Source organism: Leuciscus leuciscus (genome assembly GCF_965113295.1).
Source record: "Leuciscus leuciscus genome assembly, chromosome: 4".
In the NCBI taxonomy this organism is placed as follows: Eukaryota; Metazoa; Chordata; class Actinopteri; order Cypriniformes; family Leuciscidae; genus Leuciscus; species Leuciscus leuciscus.
This window is the reverse complement of record NC_138728.1, coordinates 8,193,903-8,217,912: the sequence shown is the minus strand read 5'-3', so window position 1 is coordinate 8,217,912 and position 24,010 is coordinate 8,193,903. Positions and strand designations below refer to the sequence as shown.

At 38.2% G+C, this 24,010-nt stretch overlaps 4 protein-coding genes across 5 annotated transcripts; 1 reads left to right on the top strand and 3 right to left on the bottom strand.

Moving 5' to 3' along the window:
* Nucleotides 1-3,083: 3,083 nt before the first annotated feature.
* Nucleotides 3,084-5,641, bottom strand: pex26 (peroxisomal biogenesis factor 26). The gene is made up of 5 exons (XM_082166278.1): nt 5,246-5,641; nt 4,232-4,378; nt 3,802-4,124; nt 3,517-3,663; nt 3,084-3,425 (listed from the first exon to the last, which is right to left on the bottom strand). The coding sequence occupies exons 1-5, from the start codon at nt 5,449-5,451 to the stop codon at nt 3,322-3,324; spliced, it is 927 nt and encodes a 308-aa protein (XP_082022404.1). The 5' UTR covers nt 5,452-5,641; the 3' UTR covers nt 3,084-3,321.
* A 1,338-nt stretch (nt 5,642-6,979) lies between these two features.
* On the bottom strand, nt 6,980-8,630 carry rhno1 (RAD9-HUS1-RAD1 interacting nuclear orphan 1). 2 transcript variants are annotated; one of them, XM_082166281.1, is made up of 4 exons: nt 8,477-8,630; nt 7,952-8,147; nt 7,204-7,859; nt 6,980-7,146 (listed from the first exon to the last, which is right to left on the bottom strand). In XM_082166281.1, the coding sequence occupies exons 2-4, from the start codon at nt 8,129-8,131 to the stop codon at nt 7,137-7,139; spliced, it is 846 nt and encodes a 281-aa protein (XP_082022407.1). In that variant the 5' UTR covers nt 8,132-8,147; nt 8,477-8,630; the 3' UTR covers nt 6,980-7,136. The 2 variants fall into 2 exon arrangements, with proteins under 2 accessions (XP_082022407.1, XP_082022406.1); XM_082166280.1 differs by having other exon boundaries at nt 6,980-7,859; nt 8,477-8,629.
* A 523-nt stretch (nt 8,631-9,153) lies between these two features.
* On the top strand, nt 9,154-15,631 carry foxm1 (forkhead box M1). Its single transcript, XM_082166252.1, has 9 exons — nt 9,154-9,302; nt 10,032-10,444; nt 10,542-10,681; nt 11,486-11,668; nt 11,761-11,889; nt 12,015-12,074; nt 12,336-12,393; nt 12,482-12,666; nt 14,377-15,631. Exons 2-9 carry the CDS (start codon nt 10,069-10,071, stop codon nt 15,166-15,168), a joined length of 1,923 nt encoding a protein of 640 aa, XP_082022378.1. The 5' UTR covers nt 9,154-9,302; nt 10,032-10,068; the 3' UTR covers nt 15,169-15,631.
* A 645-nt stretch (nt 15,632-16,276) lies between these two features.
* Nucleotides 16,277-23,811, bottom strand: LOC309496272 (cystine/glutamate transporter). Its single transcript, XM_082166264.1, has 13 exons — nt 23,339-23,811; nt 22,648-22,900; nt 20,731-20,857; nt 20,445-20,560; nt 20,221-20,346; nt 19,925-20,024; nt 19,804-19,848; nt 19,582-19,705; nt 19,383-19,486; nt 19,180-19,276; nt 18,174-18,323; nt 17,914-18,091; nt 16,277-17,782 (listed from the first exon to the last, which is right to left on the bottom strand). Exons 2-13 carry the CDS (start codon nt 22,889-22,891, stop codon nt 17,718-17,720), a joined length of 1,476 nt encoding a protein of 491 aa, XP_082022390.1. The 5' UTR covers nt 22,892-22,900; nt 23,339-23,811; the 3' UTR covers nt 16,277-17,717.
* Nucleotides 23,812-24,010: the final 199 nt, after the last annotated feature.

The following is a 24,010-nucleotide window of genomic DNA, read 5'->3' as shown; positions in this document are numbered from 1 at the left end:
TTTTGTAAAACTTTGAAACGAAAACGATGTGAATTGAGCTCTATACGAATACATTTTTACAGTAACTTCATCTAACTTGATTCGTAAGTTCATCAAAACATTATCCAATTGATTGTTACTGAAATCGTCATGGTTATCACTTAATAATTCTGTAGTAGCCTACGGCCAAACAGCGTCATAGATCATTCATAAACTAGTACCAGACGTGTACGTAGGCTATGCTCATGCCTCAACCGTCTACGCCAATAAGATTGCTGTAGGCTATAAACCAATAAAATCGGTTGTGTATAATTGTATATATAACTAATTCAGCTATAAACAATCAATATTTGACTAAACCTTGTCTATTACCTGTTTGCGTGAACTTTAACTTTGAAATTTTTTAACTGGTGCCCCGCCTCTTACTTCTCAAACCTCTTACTTTATGCCGTTCTATGGTACCGTGCTGGGAAAACAGAAAATAACATTGTGCTTTGCGAATTACCCATCGCTTGTTGGCAAATGGCGTGTACCACAGTTTGCTTTGCCGATTGCTAGACGTGATTGGCAAACGGTTTGCCAGAATATACCCTGACCGTCGGGCCTGGTTAGTACTTGGATGGGAGACCGCCTGGGAATACCAGGTGCTGTAAGCTTTTGCTTCACCAACGCTTTTTCCTTTATCCTTTCAAATTAGATTTATTTTCTTACATTTTGCTTTCTCTCTGACTTTTGTCTGCTATTAGTGCGGCAAAGGAAAAGCACAGCTCAGCCTCGTCATTCTTCCTTTCTCCTCCAGGAGGCGATCGAGTTTCTTTCTCTCTCTCAGCAACACTAAGCGCTACACTTTCTTTTGGAACCGCTCCTCTCCTCAACTTCAACTAGACCATAAACTCAGAGTAGGCTACATTAGGCCTACCACTTGCACTTTACAGTTTTTTTTTTATTCGCTTTGGTACTATTTTCACAAGGTGTACATTTTCAAAACTCTTAGTGCTAATATCATAACTTATCATCAAAAGTGCACTTTTTTCAAAAAAAATCATCATACTTTCAATTGTGTTAGTACAATACTCAAAATCACAAAATATCCTTTTCACAACACATAATAACTTTCATCTATATAAATGTTTAATTCACAGTAGCTGCCTTTCATAATGCCATTACTATCAAACTTTTGATTTACATCTCTTGTTCAGTTTACTACATTTGTCTATTATTTAATCCTACTGATCTTAATGGTTAATCAATGAATCATTAGGTACAGATTCTATATATATAGTTTCTACTTTGTTTGCAATTTATGTAACAGATAACCAAATGTAATGAATTCTTTTTACATTATAAGCGATTTTTCATTATTACCACTATGTTCAAAGTGTGTGTGTGTGTGTGTGTGTGTGTGTGTGTGTGTGTGTGTGTGTGTGTGTGTGTGTGTGTGTGTGTGTGTGTGTGTGTGTCCTGGTAAACTCTACATTATGGGGACATAATGTCTCTACAAAGATGGCAATATATCCGAAATCCTTGTGCTTGTGTCCTTGTATGTCACCCAACATGAAGACATACTTTTTTACAATATACCTTTTTTCTGTAACTTTTTGCTTTGGATTCTGTGTTCTCTGTTTTTTAATGTGTCTAACGATCTGTAGTGTTTATAATATTGACTCGTGTGTGTATGATCTGAAAGCATTGTCTGATTTTGAGCACAGATAAAATGGTTTTGAGGCAATTGTTTGATTTTGCCAGAAGAGTCAGATGTTCTCTGAATGTGGCTTGAAAATTTGGTTTTGTGTTCAAGGTTTTGAGAAAGTGAGTTTCAAGAAATGTGTTTTAGCTATTCAGAAAAACTGTAAACGAATTATATTATATTTATATATAAATTACATTATATATAGGCCTACATCATTTTAAAATAAAAACAATTAAAATAAAACACTTACTAAAAAAAATCTAAATTTCATCTCTTTATGATTTACTATTTATCCGGTTCCAAAAGAAAATGTAGCGCTTAGTGTTGCTGAGAGAGAAAGAAACTCGATCGCCTCCTGGAGGAGAAAGGAAGAATGACGAGGCTGAGCTGTGCTTTTCCTTTGCCGCACTAATAGCAGACAAAAGCCAGAGAGAAAGCAAAATGTAGGAAAATAAATCTAATTTGAAAGGATAAAGGAAAAAGCGTTGTTGAAGTGAATTATCAGAGAAGTGAAGATGAAGCAAAAGCTTACAGCACCTGGTATTCCCAGGCGGTCTCCCATCCAAGTACTAACCAGGCCCGACCCTGCTTAGCTTCCGAGATCGGACGAGATCGGGCGTGTTCAGGGTGGTATGGCCGTAAGCGAGAGTCTATGCCGATAGAGAGATATTTAAAGAAGAGCAGCAGCAGAACCCCTACACATGACGGACCGCATTTGACAGGCGTATTGTTCATAATTTTTTTTTTTTTTTTTAAATATGCTCGCTTCATGAAATTTGAACTCAGTTCACAGCATTTGTACCATAACGTTAATTGACTTCATTTGTTTGTTAAATATATTAGTTGCCAGACATTAGGCTACATGATTAGGCAACATTTTAAAACAACTTTTGTTAACAGTTTACAATAAGGTCTTATTAATGTTAGTTAACTAACAATAAATAACGAACTATATATACGTCACAGTATTTATTCATTTAGTTCACGCTAGTTCATAAAAATATTTCATGTCAGCTCATTGAATAATTTTTCAATAATATTAACAGACGCAAACTTTGATTTTAATATATCAGTAATGTTTAAATTTATATTAACTAAGGTTAATAAATGCTTTAGAATTATTTTCATTGCTAGTTCATGTCAATGTTGTTAACTAAAGTGAACAAATGGAATCTCATTGGTAAAGTCACTTTTTACCCAACTTTTATTTTATTATTAACAAACATTAATCACTATTACATTTTCAAAATCAATATCAGGAAATTCTAATACACATTTTTAGATATAGGCTATTTATATTTTAATATACATAAACCTCTAATTCTTAATTTAATAAAATAAAAAATTAAAAGTACATATTAATCAACTTTTAATTAACAGTTTCTTAAGCCTTAACCATGACTATATATATATATTCACAAAAGTTGCATGTACAAGTACAGATGCGCAGGAACTCATATTCACATATACATTTTATTATATAATTAAATTACATGTGATCTGTATTAAATAGGCTATCAGCACTATCTTTGATATAATTCATTGATTTATCTATAATATAACTATATTCACCAACAAATTGAGCAAACACAGGATCTATAAAGTATTACAATTTTGGATGGCAACATTTCAACAGTTCAACTCCAGTAACTCTAACTTCTGTTGTTGGCTCTGTAAAAAGGTCCAAACATGGTGTTCCACGTCTGCTGAAGGAGTCTATGCAGCCGGAGCAACCATGGGAAAGCTGAGGGAAGAGCTGAGAGCAGAGCATTATTTCAGAACAAGCTTTAGTCAGTCATTATCAGAGTAATTATTAAGAATGCACTGCATAAAGAGAGGTCTCTTACCTGGGTCTATACGGACGAGAAGAAGATACAGCAACATTAAAGCCAGAAAAACTCTTTGCAGAGAGATGGATCTAATTCTCACACTGGCTACTGAGAGACCTCTGTATAACAGCCTCATTATAGAGTTCAGTCGCTGGTTTGATCTCTCTGTCAATAACACATTGTTGAATCCATTATTTGCAAGAATATTCTACAATAAAAATTAAATTAAATATACTGCAAAGAATTTGTTAGATATATAGCATTTTGACTCCAAAAATAAATAAATAAATAAATGTAAATCACCTTTTTCTGAAGCACTAGTTGTTGCCACCACGGCTACAGATTCAGGATTTGAATTGGACGATGTTGCATTTTTCTCATTGTGAATGTCTACTAAACTACAGACTGCTTGTCTCTGTTCATCACTGAATGCCACCCGACCCACATCGCTCTCCAGCATTTCCAGAGCTTCAGTCGTGTGACCCATCGGAACCAGTATGTGGAGAAAATACAGCTCAGCCACAGTGCTGAAGCCTGATTGGGTCATGTTACCAGAGCAGTGCAGCCAATCACAGACCGCATCCTTCATTACAGCCTGTTCACCCACTTTCACATAGAGCAGAATGCTGTGAAACACAGTTAATCTACATTAGGTGTTATCTAGTGGTACTTCACCCACATTCAAACAGCTATTTAATGTTATTTGTGAGATTAAATGGCAGAATCCTCATACCACATTTGAATAATCTTGGCAGGAATTTTCTCTGTTTCTCCATACTGCTGCAAAACCCATGACAGAACTCCACGCCACTGATTGAGCTCAGCCAGTGCTTGAATCCCCACTACTGTCAAAGCTGCTTTCAGCTCTGCATACTTGAAGCTGTGGAGACAAACATTTTGTATGAGATTAAAGATGGTAAATTAATGAATATCATAGTGTTAATAGCTGTTACCAGTCAGTTTAACTCCCCAGCAGACAGCAGCGCTGGGTATGTAATCAGATTCCAAAAATTAAGTACTAGACTAGTAATTAGATTATATTAAGTTTTAAAACATTAGTATCTAATCAACTCCTGGCAAACACATTCATTATTATTTGAATAATCACTCAGTGAGTAATTTAACCATGTATTACTGTTTTTTGTCTTTTGAACACACACAAAAATACAAATTCATATTTACAAGAAATGCAGGGATTCCCCAACTTTTCTGACAGCTGAACCTCTTATTAAGCTAACCTAATACATTTACATGAATTATCCCCTGATATTTTAAATTAATAATAAGTTAGGTCAATAATAAAATCAAGTTCACGGTTGATATCGGTTGATATCGGTCACGGTTGACAAGTTGATATCGGTAAATGGTCTCATGACAAACAGGTAAACCAAAAAAGCAAGTGTTTGTAAGGGTTTTATTTAGCCTCCTGCAGTTCCATCATGAACCCAGTCTGGGAAACCTTGAAGGAATGTAATATTTAATGCACATAATTTGGTTGATAACAAAGAATGGAATATATTTTCTTTCTCGTTGTATTTTTAAACCAATATGGTTGGCTACAAGCTTCTCTTACTCAAAATGAATAAGGTCAAAAGTAACTTAAAAGTAGTCAGATTATATTACCTGGCTTAAATGTGTAATGTAATGGATTACGTTACTAACAACATTTTTTGTTTTGTAACGTTCATTTTGGAATCAGTAACCATCTACAATTTGTAAGGACCGTCATCTACTCAGTACAGCTCACCAGTTTTCCTCCTGTTCTGCAGAAGAGCCCAAACTCTCAAGCCCTTTCTCGCATGAGTCCAGAGCAGCCTGAAAGTCTTTCTTTACCATTAAATATTCAACGGCAGCGTCCACCGGAGAGGCAAACGGACACGCAGGTGGGCTGACCAGCCGAACCGAGGCCGAACCACGACCGCCCGCCAGAGACACGGGCGAACTGCTCCTCATAACGGACTGCTATTGAGCTTTTAGTGCATTACAGACCTAATATCGAAGAAATAATTTGGAATAATCCAATCTCAACTCTCAATGCCATTAATTCATTTAAATACTACACGTGGATCATATCCAGTCTGTAAACAAAAACAGTTACACAGCGCCACTTCCGCAATGGAGGACTGGGAAAATGACCGTCAAATTAAAAGTTACAAAAGTTAAAAGTCGACAAAAACAAAAACAAAATAATAATAGCGAATAAAAAATTATAATAATAATAAACGATTTAAAAAAAAATACATGAAATCTATCTTTTCATTCAAGTTGTCATGACATAGGTATTTTAAATTATTTTAATATATTCCAGGAGGTTCACTTATGTTATGTCTGAAATGATCCGTTTTTAAGGCATGGCTCCTTTAAGTCTTGTAAGTTAACGGCCACTGTTATGATTGGCTATAGGAAACAGTATGAACAGACCAACTTGCTATTGCACGCAAGTGTTTTGAAAATATCCATATTAAACCATAATTTAAAGGTGAACTAAGTAACTTTTTTTTACCTTAACTGAACAGCTTCGGAGTCATTGGAATGGTTATATTACTTATTTCGGGTTGAATGGTGGTCGTTTCGCACCCCCCTGGTGCCCGTGAGCGGAAAATACGCACTTGCAACTTTGAGCCGGCGGGCCGCCAGCCGCTGCGTCAGGAAGTCTCGCGTGATATCAGGTCTCGCGATGTAAACAACTGCTTTACGGCCAAAAGAAATCTGCTGAAACGCTGTCAACAAGCTGTTTAAACTGGAAAAGCAAAAGCAAATGTTCTTTCATTCATCCATTTGTCCTGTCGACAGACTCAAGTGGGTGAAGCATGTCAGAAACTGAACGTGCATCTGTAACTGTATCCAGTGTAGACAGCGTCAGTGGTTGTAATAAGTTCTATTTGATTTTAAAGTGACAACGCTCATATCCAGTGTAGATAAATGTCATGTCGTTAAGCGACTGAATGCAAATGGGTGATGATGTATAACTATTCATCAATGTCTTGCTCTGGAGGCAGTCATATGCAAATGTATTTGACGTCATGGATCCCTCAATATCAAAACAAGCCGTTTTTTTAGCTTAATTAAATAAATGCTTTATAATGAAGACATTTTATGATATTAAACTTGCAGGATGTTTTAATGCTATGAAGTTGGTCAAAAGTTCAAGGTACATTTGATTTCTTATGTCATGACCCCTTTAAATGTCAAGACTGAAATATCACAAATGGAAGCAGGGTAATTATGTAGACCAATATATATATATATATATATATATATATATATATATATATATATATATATATATATATATATTTATTTTATCTGATATTTTACTAATTTGTTATATATTTTATAAATACATTTTAGACTTTCTCCTTTAACAAAAATATTGAAGATTATTCTTGCTCACACAAATGCATACAAATGCCATTTGGAAAATAAATGTAAGTAAATAATACACTGATGTCCAAAAGAATACAAAGGTGCTTCCATTAAATAAGGCTGGGGATGTCAAAACTATATCTTTAATTCTTGACTTCTAAAGTGTCCATATATTAATTATCACATTTGTAAGTCACGATTTCCCAAATCTTATCAACTCAGTATTGACAACAAAACAAATAAAAAATTTACTATTTCGGATAACTCATGGTCTATCTAAATCTTTCCTAATCTGAAAGCACACAGGGATCATGTATAACGTAGCATTAGCTTTTACACTCATTGGCAATTTCTGCATCTGTCAAAAGAAGCTGACCTCTGTCAATCAATAATTTCATCAGTCCTTTCCTTCGTCTCCATGTTACCCTCAGCCCATAGTCTTTCTCAGGCGTGTCCTTCACCAGGATGCTTGTGTTCTCGGTTCGTGGAGGAGTTTTTGCCTGATTTGAGGAGAAAAGGAGATATTGAACATTGGTTGGAGAAGTGCTGGAAAAGTGTGGCATTTCTGGCGTCTCTACATTTGGTGGTTCTGGCACTGTGCTTGTGTTGGGTGTGTGAATGGAATCTTTATTTATTCCATTTCCATTTTTACAGAATGAAACGCATGTACGCCTGGAGGTAGCAGATGTAATCCGTCCAGCCATCTTCCTTTCCACCCCTTTTCGAGAAAACTGAGTTCTTCTTGAGGTTTCTTGAAGTTCCTTTTGATGACTGTCTGAAGAAACAAGCCTATCATTCTTCGTCCATGAACTATGAAGGTTTTCACGGCCTGTGGTTGCATCAAAGCACAAGGGACTATATTTACAGCCCCTTCTTTTTCTAGCCGGAGGTAAACCCAAAACTGACACCTTGTTTGAGATTTTCGTAGCTGCCTGGTAAGCTCTCTTCCCTCGACTAACCGTTGTGGTCTCAAGTGAATTAAACTCTGGAGACACCTATAAACAAAGAATATGCATCAGTTTATAAAAAAAAAAAGTCTTCACTCAACACATAACTTAAAAGTAAGGGTTGCAAAGCATGCACATACCCAAGAGGTACATGGTGCACCACTTTGCTGTTGTTTTTCAGATATAAATGACCTGGGATGGATGGCACTCCGTGGTTGTGGTCCATATTCATGCTTTGGTCCATTGATGGGCGCCTCTACAAACAACAGCTGAGACTTGTGCGGGTTCAACAGTCTCTTCTTATGTGAAGTGCGTGGCATTAGAAGACATGATATGCTGCATTAAAATGAAAACAATATCACATGAGGCAGAGGAAACTACTAACGTTACTACTACTACTGTTCTGACAGTGCGATTCAATGTGTCAAGCAGGGAGACACCTTGTAAGACAGATACTGACTAATACAACATGTAGGGGCCTTAAAAGCCTTAATACTCATGCAAAACGTCTTATTTAATCTTATTAGCATGTTATCATATGTTTCATGCATTCATTGTCCCTCGACATACAGTCAATGATGGTGGTTCCGATACTTTGAACTATAGAGAAAGTTCGCACTTGGATAAAATACATGGCATGCAATGAAACCTTAGACGATACTCACGCATCGCTTTGTATTTCTTCTTCTCATTCGCATTGTATTTTTTCTTTGGACCATGTAAATTTGACAAAGAGATTGATAAACCGTCTGCGTGTTTGTGGGGAAAGTCCATCCCCCATTCACACAGTCCTGTCCCTCCAGCAGAAGAACTAGAAATGGCTTGATTGTTAGCTAGCCTAAAAATGGAACACCACAAGAGGCGGGACTTAGTGGCCCGGATGTTATTTTGATTGGTCAAGTAGGAGTCCAAATAGTATTTAGTATATTTAAATTCTTTATTGTGGGCTTTTTAAAATGTCCATTATTATTTTTGATCAGTGTGTAAAATATTGACCAGACCGACGAAATATTAATCAGATATGACCAAAAATAGATCAGACTACATAAACTGTGTTACTTTTCTCAACGGATCAATCACATTCGTTTGTTATTATTGAATTAGGCTTTTTTAAATTGCGGCAGCAGGTTTCTGTCCAACAAATGTGGTAGAAATTCATAAAATTGTTGAATGTTTCAATAGAAGAAAATGTTAGAATTTGTCAATCCGGGCTGCCGATCGCCCCCTAAAGGAATATTACTTACTGCACAGTAGAAAACAGCAACATTCGACACTCGATGTCTCCGCCCATCTGTACTCTCCATTGGGCACAGCGTGATCACGTGACAACGCTGCACCGCTCTGCGCCAAAATTCAAAATCTCACCAAATGCGCACAAGAGTCTCCGGACTCCGGAGTCTTTCATTTACACCATCAAAATACATTTTACCTTTCAGCACTGCCAGATTAACTCGAATAAACCACCGTCTGCACGGCTGACATGATATGAAGGTTTGATCCGCTTCGTATTATTTGATATGTGACTTATTTTTAATGAATTAAACAGTAGGTGTACAGTAGGTTAGCTAGTTGGGTAACGTAAGACGAATCACTAGGCCGCATGTCAGATAATAAAGGAAGATCGTTTATAATTTAATAATTAAGTGTATTAATTATATCTATTCATTTTAAGACAATAATAATAATCTTTAATGTGTTTTAAAACATCGATCTAAGCGAATAACGTTATAGATAAATAATACAATAAAAGCAAATTATTTTACAGACCTTGCATTGCACAACAACTTTTGTTTCGGAATGATCTATCGTCATTATAATAACAATTACATCAATGCAGTACATCAGATTGAAAGTAATCAGTTTGTAACGGTACTTTATATTTTAGAACTAGATTCGTCATTGAAGAGTCGTTGGACAAAAAAGTCGTTTCATCAACAGACTTTCTTATCGGTAACAGTTACATTTGGACATGATCTGCAAATATATGATATTTCTATATATATGATTTATATTTTCACAAATGTGTCACATTTCTTTTGACACTTAATCTGATTTTGATTCAAGATGTGTTGTTATTTTGTTGTTTGTATGATTCATCTTCGCGCAACTGTAGCGAAGCTTCCAGTTTTTGTAGTCGAGTAACGTTAACTTAGTTCCTATATAACGTTACATTGTATTTAGAATGAAAAACTTATAACATTTTATGGTTTATGTTGTTAGACAGGGATCAGACAGATCCATTTGCTGTGAGCAAACAATGAGAGAGAGCCCGAGGAGACCCATCATCCTGAAGAGGAGGAAGCTGCCATTTCAGAAGAGTGAATCTGATGTAGGGTGCGATGAGGCAGATGGGCCGCGCTCCCAGACCACCCTGACCCCGACCCCATCCAACGCCCGCTGCTTCCCCGATGGCATCCGCATCATGGACCACCCCACCATGCCGGACACACAGGTGGTTGTGATCCCGAAAGCAGCCGATCTTCAGAGTGTCATCAGCGCCCTGACAGCCAAAGGGAAGGAGTGCGGGCCTCAGGGCCGAAACAAGTTCATCCTGCTCAGTGGCAGCACCAGTTTAGAGGAGAGCAAAACCCTTGGGTGTTTTTCTACAGAACCTGGGGCTGATCTTGGGAAAGGTGAGGGACGTGACTAAGAGCATGTATGCAAGTTATGGATGTTGTGAGGAATGTAAGATTACTGTTCTTTTGAATTGTTGTTTACCCATGACAATAGTGAAAAAGGAGACTGAGTGCTACCCGCTTGATGATAGTCTGACGAACATCCAGTGGCTGGGAAAAATGAGCTCTGATGGACTCGGACCGGAGTCGAACCAAAAATGCCCTAGCAAGGACAATCCAAGTGATTGTAATCAGGTAGGCTACACAACATTATAGATGGTATGAAATGAAAATCTATTTTCTAAATGCATGTTATCTTATTGTGAAGAATTAATCAGTGCAAATGCTCTATTTTTTAAAAATGTATCACATTTTATAAAAAGGTATTCTGATAATGTTTTAAATAAACTATTTTAAAGGGTTAGTTTACCCAAAAATGAAAATGCTGTCTTCATTTAGTCACCACGTCCTTCCAAACCCGTAAGACTCTTGTTTATCTTCTACTGAACACTAATGAAGATCTTTTGGATGAAATCTGTGAGCTTTCTGTTCCTCCATTGACAGCTACGCTACTGACACTTTGACGCTTCAAAAAGTTCATAAAGAGATCGTAAAACTAATCCACATGAATTGAGCGTTTTAGTCAACATTTTCTGAAGAGACTCGATTGCTTTATGTGATGAACAGATTTAATTTAGGCTTTTATTCACATGCGGAAGCTCAAACGTGCTGCGTAACACACAAGAATGAACCTCATTGGTCCTCGCACGTTCTCGCATGCTTGAGCTTCTGTTTACCACAACTGATGTGTGAGTTGATGGCTGTTTATATGTGCATAAAAGCCTAAATTCAGTCTGTTCATGATCAAAGCGGTAGTTCAATGAAGGGCAGAAAACTCTCAGATTTCATCAAAAAGATCTTCATTTGTGTTCCGAAGATGAACGAAAGTCTTACTGGTTTAGAACGAAATAAGGGTGAGTAATTAATGAATGAGTAATTAATGAACTATCCCTTTAAATGTTTGCAATATGTGTTATTGTTTCTTTCCTCTTAATTCAGCTGCCCAAATGTCCCGAAAAGGAAAAGGACCCTCTGTCCGAGAGACCCCCGTATTCCTACATGGCAATGATCCAGTTTGCTATCAACAGCAAGAATAACAGACACATGACCCTGAAGGAAATTTACAATTGGATCGAAGACCATTTTCCGTATTTCAGAAATGTCGCAAAACCCGGATGGAAGGTAGCGTGTAGTGTGAATTCATTTTCAGTTTACACAAATCTGTAATATATGATGTCTGAGAGTGATTTGTTATTTTTATTTTTTTTTATTAGAATTCCATACGTCATAATCTCTCACTGCATGACATGTTTGTCCGTGAATCGTCTCCTGATGGCAAGATCTCCTATTGGACGATTCGACCGGAAGCAAACCGCTGTCTCACTTTGGACCAGGTTTACAAGGTGTGTATTAATGCAAATCACACTCTCGCTTTATTATATCCCAGTCACATACAGTGCTGCTTTGTCCATATGCGATTTTATCCTTTCAAATGTGGTCATCTCTCATTTCCTGGCTCATCCCACAGCCTTTGGTTGACCCAGTGACCCCCACTTGCCCTCAGACCACACAAGTTGGTTACCATCAAGTAAGATCCCCTTTCGTACTCTAAATCAGCCTCTCACGGGCAGATCGACAGGGACCAGCCTTTCTACTTCTACAGGAAACAGTTATTTTATTTCAAGGAGATTCAGACAGACAGAAGGAAGCATGTTCAGCTCGAGATCATCGCTTGTTTTGTTCCTTTTATCATCTAAGATTCCTTAGAAAGACAGACAGCCTTGACGCCGTAGCTATTTTGAACGTCACACTTTGAACAAATGTAAACAAATCCTCTTTGTTCCCGTAGCAACAGAAGAGAGGTCCTCCGGAGGTGAAGAAAGCGATACCCATCGCCGGTAGCACAGGTGAGTGTTGGGCTGGATGAGAGAGATGAATGTCTCAGAGGCACACGAGTCTGTTTCCTGACGCTCCTTTATTTCCGCTCGCCCTCAGAGAGAAAGATGAAGCCTCTTCTGCCTCGGACTGACTCGTACCTGGTTCCCATCCAGCTTCCTCTGGGTCAGTCACTCTTCCTGCCCTCCTCCAGTCCCGTGACTCTCGCCACTCCTCCACACACTCAAAGCGCTTCCATTCACAGCTCCAGCAGTGCGAGCAAGAGGGTCCGGATTGCTCCTAAGGTAAAAACCTAAGTGTGTGTGTGTGTGTGTGTGTGTGTGTGTGTGTGTGTGTGAGAGAGAGAGATTTGAAGTAGGATTTACTTTGAAACAATTTTCATTCAGAAATTTCTAGTAAATTACACAAAGAAATGGCAAGTAACACATTTAATTAAATTTGAATTATATTTTTTTGAGTGTTATGGTAATTAATTAATTAATGGTCAATTAATTGGAAATCAATACATTCAACCCTGCTTGAAAATCCATCTAAAACCAAATGGTGGATGGTTTACATGCTATCTGGCTGGTCATGTATGGCCATTAACTGATAGAAGCTAGTCTAAAGCCCAAAGTATACTTCAGCAGTCCACGTGATGTGATTTTCGTCATCGGGAGGGTCCACGGACATCCACTCACACCATTCGTGTGCAGCCCAATTTTGTCCGTGCAGTCCGTATCGCCACTCCCTGTACACACGAGTATGCGTGATCGCAAAAGTTAAAAGTGAGCGCACATTCAAAAGCGATTTCAATACCTCATATTAATATCGGCTACCTGATCCCCGCAAATTATAGGCCAATACACTAGGGCTGGTCCGAATACCATTTTTTGAGCTTCAAAGCTTCGGTAGTAATGAACATCGAATATTCGAAGCTTCGGAGAGAGGGGGCTGAACATATTCTTCTCTCTAATAAAGGCAGAAATGTTTCTCTATGTCCATTTGCATTTTGATTATTTCGAGAACCGTTCATCCAATCGACTTCACAAGGGAGTGCATGCAGTGTGGCATTTGGTGCAATATAGATAGACACTCGAGACGCGACACATTCAGAATTAATAAACTTTTAGTAAACTACAGAACAGCGCGAGCGGGAAGCGGCGCACCTCACACGGGCAGAGAACGCGTCGGAGAACGGACACTGCACTAGTGATATAAAACGCACACACAGGTCTGTTAAATTATTAAGCAATACTTTTAAGGTAGTCTAATATTTTTCTTACTAACAAATTACTGACACAGTAAAGGGTAGATTTAAATAAAGAAAAACGAAATTTAAATAAAGAAAGACGAAATTAAGTTAAATTAAAAACGAGATTAATTTAGATTGATAATAACGGGTAAAAAGGCTAATACATTTTGTTTCTATTATTCTATTTTCCACAATGTCAAAGCAACGCAGCTTAACCCAAAACACAAGCTCAGACATGCACTTCCATACAAACTCCGCTGTTCTGCGCTCTAGCCAGAGAACACTCCCGTTGCTGGAACATAGGCGTCGGTTCTATTTCTAGCATGCACGCGTTTTCCGCGTGGCTCGAGCCGCGCCTGAGACGCTTGTCTCAAGCAGGCAGTGTGCAAACTCCAACCTGTTAATGTTTCTCACCCGGGAGCCGAAATAAAAACAGACATGCCACGCAGCCAGTGTGTCGCCGGCCTTATTCAAGCATGAATGAGAACCGTTTCCGGGGGATCCCAGGTGTGCAAAAAAAACCCCAAAACGAATATTCGAATGTCAAATTTTCAAATCGAATACCAACCCACCGAACGAATATTCGAATATTCGGGTCCAGCCCTACTATACACAGAAAAGCGTGTTAATTGAAATGAAGTATACCTGGGCCTTATAATGGTTGATGGTAGTTCAGAATTGAACTTTATGGTGTTTTACAACAGAGAATTCATTTCTTGAGAAAAGCATTTCGTGTTTTAACGCATGTGTGTCATGTAAGGTCTCGCAGAGTGACGTGAGGTCGGTGATGCTGTGTAATCCCGCCTCTAAGGAGATAAAGGAGGAGCCTGTGTGTGTGTCTCTGACTCCTGTGGTGTCCGAAGCGCCGCCCTCCAAAACCAGACCGCGAGAAAACAGCAGCTCCCGCCGCAAACAACGCCTGGTCCGGCCAGCCACTGAGGAACCTGTCCTGCTCTACCCCGACAGCACTCTCTTCGACTCAGGCGTAGTCTCCGACGCCTCCACCTTCCAAGACACTCAGGAGGCGGAGCCTGATCCGGACCCCCTGCCCACCTGTAAACTCAACTTTGACAACCCAAACACAGAATACACTTTTAAAACGCCCATCAAGGGCAGCCACCCTTCCTCATCTACTCCCAGCAAGCCGCCCACAGTGCTGGAGCCCTGGAGGATCACTCCCGTCGGGAAGGGAGGTGTGCTGGACTTCAGCCCCATTCGAACGCCCAGCGGGCCACAGCTCACCCCGCAGCGGCACGAACACACGCCCTTCAGTTTCAACAGCACACCGTTTAAGGAGCTGCCGCTTTTCAACTCCCCTCGAGAGCTGCTCACCTGTGCCCGACCCTCCCCGAGACGCTCCACCCCGGCCTGCTCCAGAGAGCTGCTGCAGGTGGGCCTCGCCAACCGCTCTCTCACCGAAGGGTTCGTCCTGGACACCATGAACGACAGCTTGAGTAAAATTCTAGTAGATATCAGCTTCACCGGCCTGGAGGATGATGATCTCGGCATGGCAAACATCAGCTGGTCCCAGCTCATCCCTGAGCTGAAGTGACTCGTGACTTCCTTTATCTGAGCTGCTTAACTTCCTTCACTGCCTTTGACTCTTATTTACTTGCTTTTGATCTCTTCTATTTTTATAAGTGTTTTCCTAATTTCTCTGCTAACAAATGTTGCTATTTCACTGCCTATTACTGTACGTGTTTGTGTTTTGTATATGTATGCCTTTATTTGCGAGCAAACCTGTTTGTGACGAATGTACTTAGAGATAATTATTTTGCACAAGTTGTAATATATAAATGTGAGCGTGAGAGAGAGTGTGTGTGTATTATAAATAAGTGGACAAACAGATTTAACAGATTCATTCATTTACACTACCCAACTTTACATTATTTCTTTGCTTTGGAATAATTTTGAATACCTTGGTTTAGCCAGATAGATTGACGGTAAAAATGACACACAAAAAGAGATTTTTAAGAGAATTTGCCATATAAAATAAAACCGAATGCAAAACCTTATATGCGTTTTCTCTTAGAATGAAGGGTTGTTATTTGATTGCAGATGGCCATGTAAGTGTTGCACTTTTTTACTGTTGTAGAATGTACCAGTCGTTTAGATGGAGTATCGAGGTGTTTATAACATCCTATAATGTGTGTTTTCATGTTACAAGCATGTCGTAATAGTGACTCATCTCTGCTGCTGCTGCTTTTCTGCATTCATGTATTTTTGCTATTAAGAACAATTTAAGACACTTGTGTTCTGAATGTTGGATATGACCAAGATGAGCGTTCTAAGAGATTTTTGGTGCATTCCAAAGCTTTTAATGTTCATTTCCATGTATAGAGTGATTAGTAAGCATGCAGAGTTCATATGCATAGAAAACTACCATCAAATGTAGCTGTTAATTCATGTCACATTATATTGTATTCTTCCAATGTAAAAACAACAACAAAAAATGCAAGATGTCATAAAAAAATATACAAAACTACACAGTTGATAGATTGATGGTGTTAAAATGTCAGAACACATGAGCATTAGAAGTTAAATACGAGATCCTAAAAATATAAAAGTACATTCATGCTCAGACATTTGAAAATCTGTCGCTGTCATTACCAAGTGCCTTGATACTTGGCTTTTGGAAGATTTCAAAGCTATTTATTAATCAACTTTGACATTTCTCAACAGTCAGCCTTTTGGTAGCATAAAAATATGTCCCGTTCAGACCCTCTACCATTGAAAAAAAACAATAATAGGACGTGTTTTGTGATTCTTGTGAAGATCGTTTTGAAATATTAAAGTTATTATATTAGAGTTATGAAAACATGCTTTGACCAGAAACTATAATTGTCATTTCTAACAAAGCATACAATTTGGTTTCTCTTCCTATTGTACTTATTTCTTCAGAATAAAGGGATACTTTAAAATGCATTTAAATGGAAATTAGAAAAATCCAGGGCACTTTTAATTCCTGTCTTTGACTCGTTGATTTAAATAAAAACTAGAATTTTACTAAAGAGACTGTGAGTGGTGATTGACAGAATTGATAGGGTGCCAGGATGTTGCTGTGTAGTCGCTACACTCTAAAAATAAAAGGAGGTTCTTTATTGGCATCAACGGTTTCATTGCACAAACGGTTATAGTAGTAAAAAGGTTCTTTTGATTATTAAAATATTCTAACTAAGAAAATAATGGTTATTTTAAAGGGCTACTTGACCCAAAAAAATTTCATTCTGTTATTTACTAGCCCTCAAGTTCTTTTGACACAACTACCACTTTGAGCTTCAAAAAGTTCATAAAGATAAAAGCAAATAATTCATAAAACAAATCCATATGAATTGAGCGGTTTAATCCAAATTTTCTGAAGAGACTCAATCGCTTTAAATGATGAACAGATTGAATTTAAGTTTTTATTCACATAAACATTCAACGCACACATCAGATATGGTAAACGGAAGTTCAAGGACGCTTGCTTGATGTGCGAGAACCAATGAGGTTCATTCTCGTGTTACGCAGCACGATTGAGCTTCTGCAGGAACCAATGAGATTTGTTCTTATGCATCAAGCAAGTACAGTTGAGCCTCTGTTTATGTTCACTGATCAAGGTTTATATGTGATTTAAAGCCTAATAAAGTGATCAAGTCTTCAGAAAATTTGGACTAAACCGATCGATTCATATATGGATTACTTTTACGATCTTTATATTAACTTTCTGAAGCGTCAAAGTGGTAATTGCGTCGACTGTCAATGGAGGGACAGTAATCTCTCAGAATTAATTTAAAATATATGAATTTTTGTTTTAAAGATGAACAAAAGTCTTACAGGTTCGGAATGACGTGATGGTGAGTAATTGACAATTTTTTTATTTTTGGGTGAACTAACCTTTTAAGAACTAATCACTGTGAAGGTTCTTTGGGGAACCAAAAATGGTTATTCTATGGCATCACTGTGAAAACCCCCTATTAAAACCTTTGTTTTTTAGTGTGTAGGGTGGTTAGGGGTTTGTTCAAATGAGCAATACTAATAGCAAGCACCACTAAAATGTAAACTTTGACGCCAGTCGCAACACTCGGCACATGAATTTAGCTGGTGTTTGGTGATGCTCCATCAGTAGGTCTGAACTTCCTGCTGAGCCACTTCCAGAAGAATCTGCATCTGTTGACTGATATAATCTGCACACAATGAAGTTTAGGTCAGCGATTGGAGCCTTGACTGATCCCAGGAATAATTCTACTGAAGAATCATATTGAAATGAATGTTAAGCTTATGGATTCAACACATAAAGGTGCTTTGCAGTACTTACTGAAGGAGTTTTTCCAGCGTTCAGGTATGTATGACTTCTTGACTGTCAGGTAATACACAGGTATTCCTGAGATGGTGAGGGCACAGCTGCCCCCCGTGTTCCAAGGGTCCGAATACAAGGACAGGCCCACGATGAAGAAACACACTATGGTAAAGACCACCGCAACTGCTAGAGGGACCTGAACACAGTCACACCAATGTTTAATAAATTCAGTGACAAATTCCTACTAATATATCAGTTAATAAGCCATTTAAATGGACCTTGAACGGTCTGGGATGTTCTGGAAATCTGTATCGGTGGATGATCATTCCCAAGGTCGCCATGGCAATGAAGAGCCAACGGGAGAACGACGCAAAGTTGATCAGTTGAAAGATCTCTCCTCTTGCCAACATGACGATGACCAGAGGATACTGCAAACATCAGGAGGAACATGAGCGGACATGACGATCATGGAGGAACCAGATATGGCTAGAGGGATGATGAATGTAATCTGGATTACATAATCAGATTAAAAAAAATAAGTAGGTCTGCTTGTAATTAGATTAGATTGCATTTTAAAATACTTGTAATCAGATTACAGTTACCCTTTTATTTATTACATATTACATAATGACAGTAGACTAAATTATTCCAAATTAATTGATCCTCCCTAATTCTTATTTTTCTCTTTTAAATGTACCAACACCTACACAATTTTACTTTAAATATTTTAAGTTAATATTCCAATACATTCACAAGATGTTGGTTAATGGTCACATGACATGCAAGTAAACAAATAAAATATTTAATCTTTTTTGGTGTTAAAGTTATGTTTTTATTATAAAAGCAGTTCCTTAACAAATTTGTAAAGTTTAATGCATTTTGTTGAAAACAAAGATATATTTTCTTTATCGTATGAATTAATCATGTTCAAATCTATGTGATAAACAATGTATGTTAGGTCAAGAGTAATCAAAAAGTAGTGTAATCTAATAGATCATGTTACTAATGACAATTGTCATCTTTTAATTTGTAATCTGTAATGAACTACAATTTGTAAGTAATCAATAAAGGTTCTTTATTGGCATTGATGGATGAAGAACCTTTTGAATCTTTCATTTCACAAAAGATTCTTTATAGTGGAAAAATGTCTTTAGATATTTAAAATGTTCTTTACACAATAAAATATTTGGGGAAACCAAAAGGGTTCTTCTATATGGCATAGCTGTGAAAACCTTTTGGAACCTTTATTTTTGAAAGTGTTCTCAGCACCGGATGTGACTTTACCAGAAAAAGCACGGCTGGTAGCGGTGTTTGTCTGCGAATATGGATCATGGAGAAGATCACTGGAAAGTGTCCCTCTCTGGCTCCCACGAACAACATCCTGCAGAAACAGAGTTACAGAGTTAAATCTTCAAAGCCAGTCAAAGCTATTAAACATAAATTTAGATGCAAAACTTCTTTTGCCTTTATTTTTCTGAGATCCTTACCTGGGTGAACCAAAAAAGCCTCCATTAAGAGCTCCAAGGCAGGAAAGAGCGACTAATATGGGTATTGCTGGAGCTATACCCTGCAGAGCCCGACCTGCAAACGTCTGCAATGCATTTAGGACAGCATAGTCAAGACATTTACTCTCAAACTAGATCCTGTAATACTCATCTCCAAAGTCTATGGTCCACTACTACTAACCACTGCCACGGCATCTGATAACAGTAACTCATCTGCGGTCATCATTGTATAGTAAGCCACATTGACCAGAACGTAACACACGGTAACTGTCACCATGGAGACAATGATGGCCAATGGAATGGTTCTAACAAGAATACATGAGAAAGGAATCTTAGGTGTCTTCATATATTCATAAACATTCTGTCAAGTTTTCAATTTGGCAATGCAAGAAGTTCTGTATACCTGTTGGGGTTAATTACCTCTTCGGTTATGAAATTTAAATAAAACCTGTAAGAAAAAACAAACTTTACATTATTATTTTTTAATCCCTTCCTTTTAGATATTTGGCACTGATGATACCCACCATCCGCCGTATGCATAAAGACCTGAATAAAAGGCCAAAGGAAGTTTGGTCAGAGATAAAGAATCAGAGTCAAAGGCATTCTGGAAGTTTTCAGTTTTCCCTGAAACAGAAAAAATGAAAATAAGAAGTCAGTTTCCTTACTCTTATCAAAATGGGGTTATTAACTGAAGCAAAAACCATTTAAAAACTAAAAATAATTTTAACAAGGTTTATGCAGGTAAAATGAATAGATTTTGTTTGAAAAAATTCTAAAGTAATCCTAAATGAATATTGTATGTAATATATTGCAGTATTACCATTGGCCAGAGCCATGATGCCCGGGATGATGATCAGAATCAGAGCAAACATCTTGATGAAGGTCAGCGAGATCTGCGTACGAGCTGCCAAAGACACACTCCAGCAGTTCACTGCCACCACAAACGCTATAGATAGAATATTTTACAGTTTTACATGGCAGATTTAGTTCGCTGTACAAACTAAACGTTAAGTAATCCACTGATCTTAAAGGAACTGCACTCACTGACTCCAAGCACGCTGACTAGTTTGACCAGAGCTGTCGGAGCGGCACACGGCAAGAAAAACGGCTCCACTACATAACGCCCAAAAGCCAGAGACACATAGGAAGCCACTGCAGGTCTGAAATTACATTTGGACATTTAACAATTCGCTGAACACAATAAAACCCAAACACTGTTCGTACACACACACACACACACACACACACACACACACACACACACACACACACACACACACACACACACACACACACACACACACACACACACACACACACACACACACACCTGATGAATATGAACTCAGTCCACAGTCGCAGGAAGGCAGGCAGGGGCCCCAGAGTCTCCAACAGGTAGGTGTAATGGCCCCCTGATTTAGTAAAGGTTGTGCCCAGCTCAGCATAGCACAGAGCACCTGAAGAGAACATGCAATATTTCAAAACTGCTTTGAATAGGATTTTCCAGCGTGGGAGAGCTAAAAGTCAATTAGTATACACACAACCAGTCAAAAGCTTTGAATAATAAAGCTTTTTAAATGTTTTTGAAAGAAACTGCATTTATTTGATGAAAAAAGAGGAATATTGTGAAATATTTTAAATACTGTTAAAAAAAAGTTATGTGACACTGAAGACTGGAATAATAGATGATGTGTTTTAAATAGTAATTTTTCACAATATTACTGTTTTTACTGTATTCTTACTGATCAAATAAATGTAGCCTTGATGAGTAGAAGAGACTTCTATTAAAAATGGCTGTATGGGCCAAAATGTTGTTATGACATAATGGACAGGGTATCTTGGGACTATTATCTCTGCATTGTTGAAATGGGATGCTAACCTAAGAGGCATTATTTAAAAAGCCCATCCTAGGCTCATCTTCTTAAAGGGATAGTTCACTTTGAAATTAATTTTTGGTATGTTTTAGCTTACCTCAAGGGCATCCAAGATGTAGGTGTCTTTTTTTCAGCAGTAGTTTAAATTTTGATATTTTTAGGTCAAACCGTTCTTGTCTGTCAGTCATATAATGCAGGTCGATGGTCACTGTCTCAAAACACAAGCACAGAGTCCAAATTAAAACAATTCCCCGTCGTGCAAATGAAACAATTCCCCATCGTAAGTACACATTGATGGCCTAAGACACGAAACGAGCGGTTTGTGTGAGAAAACGAACAGTATTTATATCGTTTTTACCTCTTATACGCAGACATGTCCGAGTGATCTGATCTGACGTGTACGCAGACTGGTGCATAGATATATACACTAGATGTCGCCTTAAAGACATTCGTTCCAATGAACTGCCATAGACAAGGCGACATCTAGTGTGTATATATCTATGCACCAGTCTGCGTACACGTCAGATCAGATCACTCGGACATGTCTGCGTATAAGAGGTAAAAACGATATAAATACTGTTCGTTTTCTCACACAAACCGCTCGTTTCGTGTCTTAGGCCATCAATGTGTACTTACGATGGGGAATTGTTTAATTTGGACGACGGGGAATTGTTTTAATTTGGACTCTGTGCTTGTGTTTTGAGACAGTGACCATCGACCTGCATTATATGACTGACAGACAAGAACGGTTTGACCTAAAAATATAAAAATTGAAACTACTGCGGAAAAAAAGACACCTACATCTTGGATGCCCTTGAGGTAAGCTAAAACATACCAAAAATTAATTTCAAAGTGAACTATCCCTTTAAGACAGTCTTAACAGTGTGGTGTATCTAAAGTTGGAATGGTCTATTATTATAGAGAAGTGATAGAAAGCGTGTCAAATTTCTCAATCACAGTGTGGTTTGGCAACTCCACAGCTCAGCAGATGAGTCAGATTAGTGGCATAGTAGTGTTTGTGCTCTGAAGAACGTCAAATGTTTCTAATCACAGTGTGTTTCTGCAGCGGTGAGCAATGTAGCCAATCACAGACATATTTGTTGATCTCTTGAATGCAATGTCCAATCAGAGGTTTAGTCAGAATCCACAAACAGCTCAAAACACCGGAGTTTTTGGTCGCGAACTTACAAATTCTCTCATTAACAGTGTAGACACGCTGTGAGTGACATTCATTGTGCAGTGTATAGTGAACATGCTGTTTTTATTGTTGATGCTGCTGAACTCCCCAAGAAAAAACACAGCCTTCCAAATTCCAATTAAAAACACAAAACTTTTGATCTGTACAGTGTATAAGCACCAAAGATGTTCCTCACCAAAGGTGGAGAGGACGCCACACAGAGCCCAGACCAGCAGGGACAATCCCACACTGCCCGAATTCATCAATACGCCTTTGGGGGCGATAAAGATGCCGCTGCCCACCACAGTGCCAATGATGAAGGAAATAGATGGCAGCAGCCCTATGCTCCTCCTGAGATGAACTGCATCATCTTTCATGGTTTTTTTGCTACCTTCATCGGACACATTATCAGTGGCGGGCGCTCTTTTAGAGACCCCCATCTCTCAGATCTTCACAAAGAGTGTACACAAATCATTTTCAAAAGTGACGCTTTAAATCACAGTAAACAAACAACAAGGGTTACACTTTATTTTGATGGTCCACTTTAGACATTCTACTAACTAACTATAAGCAACTTCAATCACAACTATGTCAATTAACTAATTAGAATATTAGTAAACTGTTGAGGTTAGAATAAGTTGGTGGACTTGCAAAGTTACTTATAGTCAGTTGGTGTGGCGACCATCAAAATAAAGTGTTAGCAGATATTAAGCAGGCAGTCTACTATTACTCTGATGACTGATAGTTGACGTAGTTGCAAAAATAGTAGAATGTCAATATATTATTTTCAAAGTAATACAAATCTGCTAAAGACATTGGTAAATATTCAAATGCAAATCTTCGTTTCAGTAAAATGTGAGATCTATCAATAATTTTTTTCTACTCACCAGTCAGCTAGTAAGACCAGTATACTTTTCTCATTTGCTCTATGCAACTTGTTTTGCACCTCCTTTCATGCAGAGTAACCCTGGAAACTGACCATCCAGTTCAGAGCTCAGGCAAGAAACAAAGCCAGCAGTCTTCCCCAGATTCATCAACACGAGTAATTAAAGCCTTTTAGACGGGACAGCCATGTGCCATTGTGCTCTGTATGTAGTGTGTGCGTGTGCACAGCAGGACTCAGGAATCTACCATGAGGACCTCCTCTTCTTGTTGAAGCAGCTGCAAAAACTTCTTGTCAACATCAACATAAAAAAAAATATCACAGAGAATGCACATATTATCCAAGAGCTGTTTTGTTAAGTCTACCAAGCAGATTACTAAAAGTCCTTTCAGAGAATGCTATGGAGTGTTAGTTTGTGTGAGGGTGAGGGGTCAGTCCTTAGTGAGGGGGAGCTTAACAGTAAACTGTTATTTGGCCAGGGGCCACAAACTTTCTCTCTCCTGGTTCTGTCTGGCTGTCTGCTTCATTCCGTCAGACATTAGACATGTGTGGTAAAGTCTCTTTCAAACCATGAAGGGCCTCTCTTATGTTTTTTTCTTTATTTTTTTTTTACTGTTCCTTTAATGTGGCTACGGGCATCATCTTATAAAAAGAGACAGACATAAACACTGCAGAG

Coding starts and splice junctions, on each gene's coding strand:
- pex26 (XM_082166278.1), bottom strand. CDS start 5,451: ATGAGGAGCAGTTCGCCCGTGTCTCTGGCGGGCGGTCGTGGTTCGGCC. Junction 4,379..5,245: donor GCAGAACAGGAGGAAAACTG/GTGAGCTGTACT, acceptor TTGTCTCCACAG/CTTCAAGTATGCAGAGCTGA. Junction 3,664..3,801: donor AACTAGTGCTTCAGAAAAAG/GTGATTTACATT, acceptor TGTTATTGACAG/AGAGATCAAACCAGCGACTG.
- foxm1 (XM_082166252.1), top strand. CDS start 10,069: ATGAGAGAGAGCCCGAGGAGACCCATCATCCTGAAGAGGAGGAAGCTG. Junction 12,394..12,481: donor ACCCATCGCCGGTAGCACAG/GTGAGTGTTGGG, acceptor GCTCGCCCTCAG/AGAGAAAGATGAAGCCTCTT. Junction 12,667..14,376: donor GGGTCCGGATTGCTCCTAAG/GTAAAAACCTAA, acceptor GTGTCATGTAAG/GTCTCGCAGAGTGACGTGAG.
- rhno1 (XM_082166280.1), bottom strand. CDS start 8,131: ATGCCACGCACTTCACATAAGAAGAGACTGTTGAACCCGCACAAGTCT. Junction 7,860..7,951: donor GTGCACCATGTACCTCTTGG/GTATGTGCATGC, acceptor CTTTGTTTATAG/GTGTCTCCAGAGTTTAATTC.
- LOC309496272 (XM_082166264.1), bottom strand. CDS start 22,891: ATGGGGGTCTCTAAAAGAGCGCCCGCCACTGATAATGTGTCCGATGAA. Junction 20,858..22,647: donor TGGCGTCCTCTCCACCTTTG/GTGAGGAACATC, acceptor TGTTCTCTTCAG/GTGCTCTGTGCTATGCTGAG. Junction 18,092..18,173: donor AACATCCCAGACCGTTCAAG/GTCCATTTAAAT, acceptor GACTGTGTTCAG/GTCCCTCTAGCAGTTGCGGT.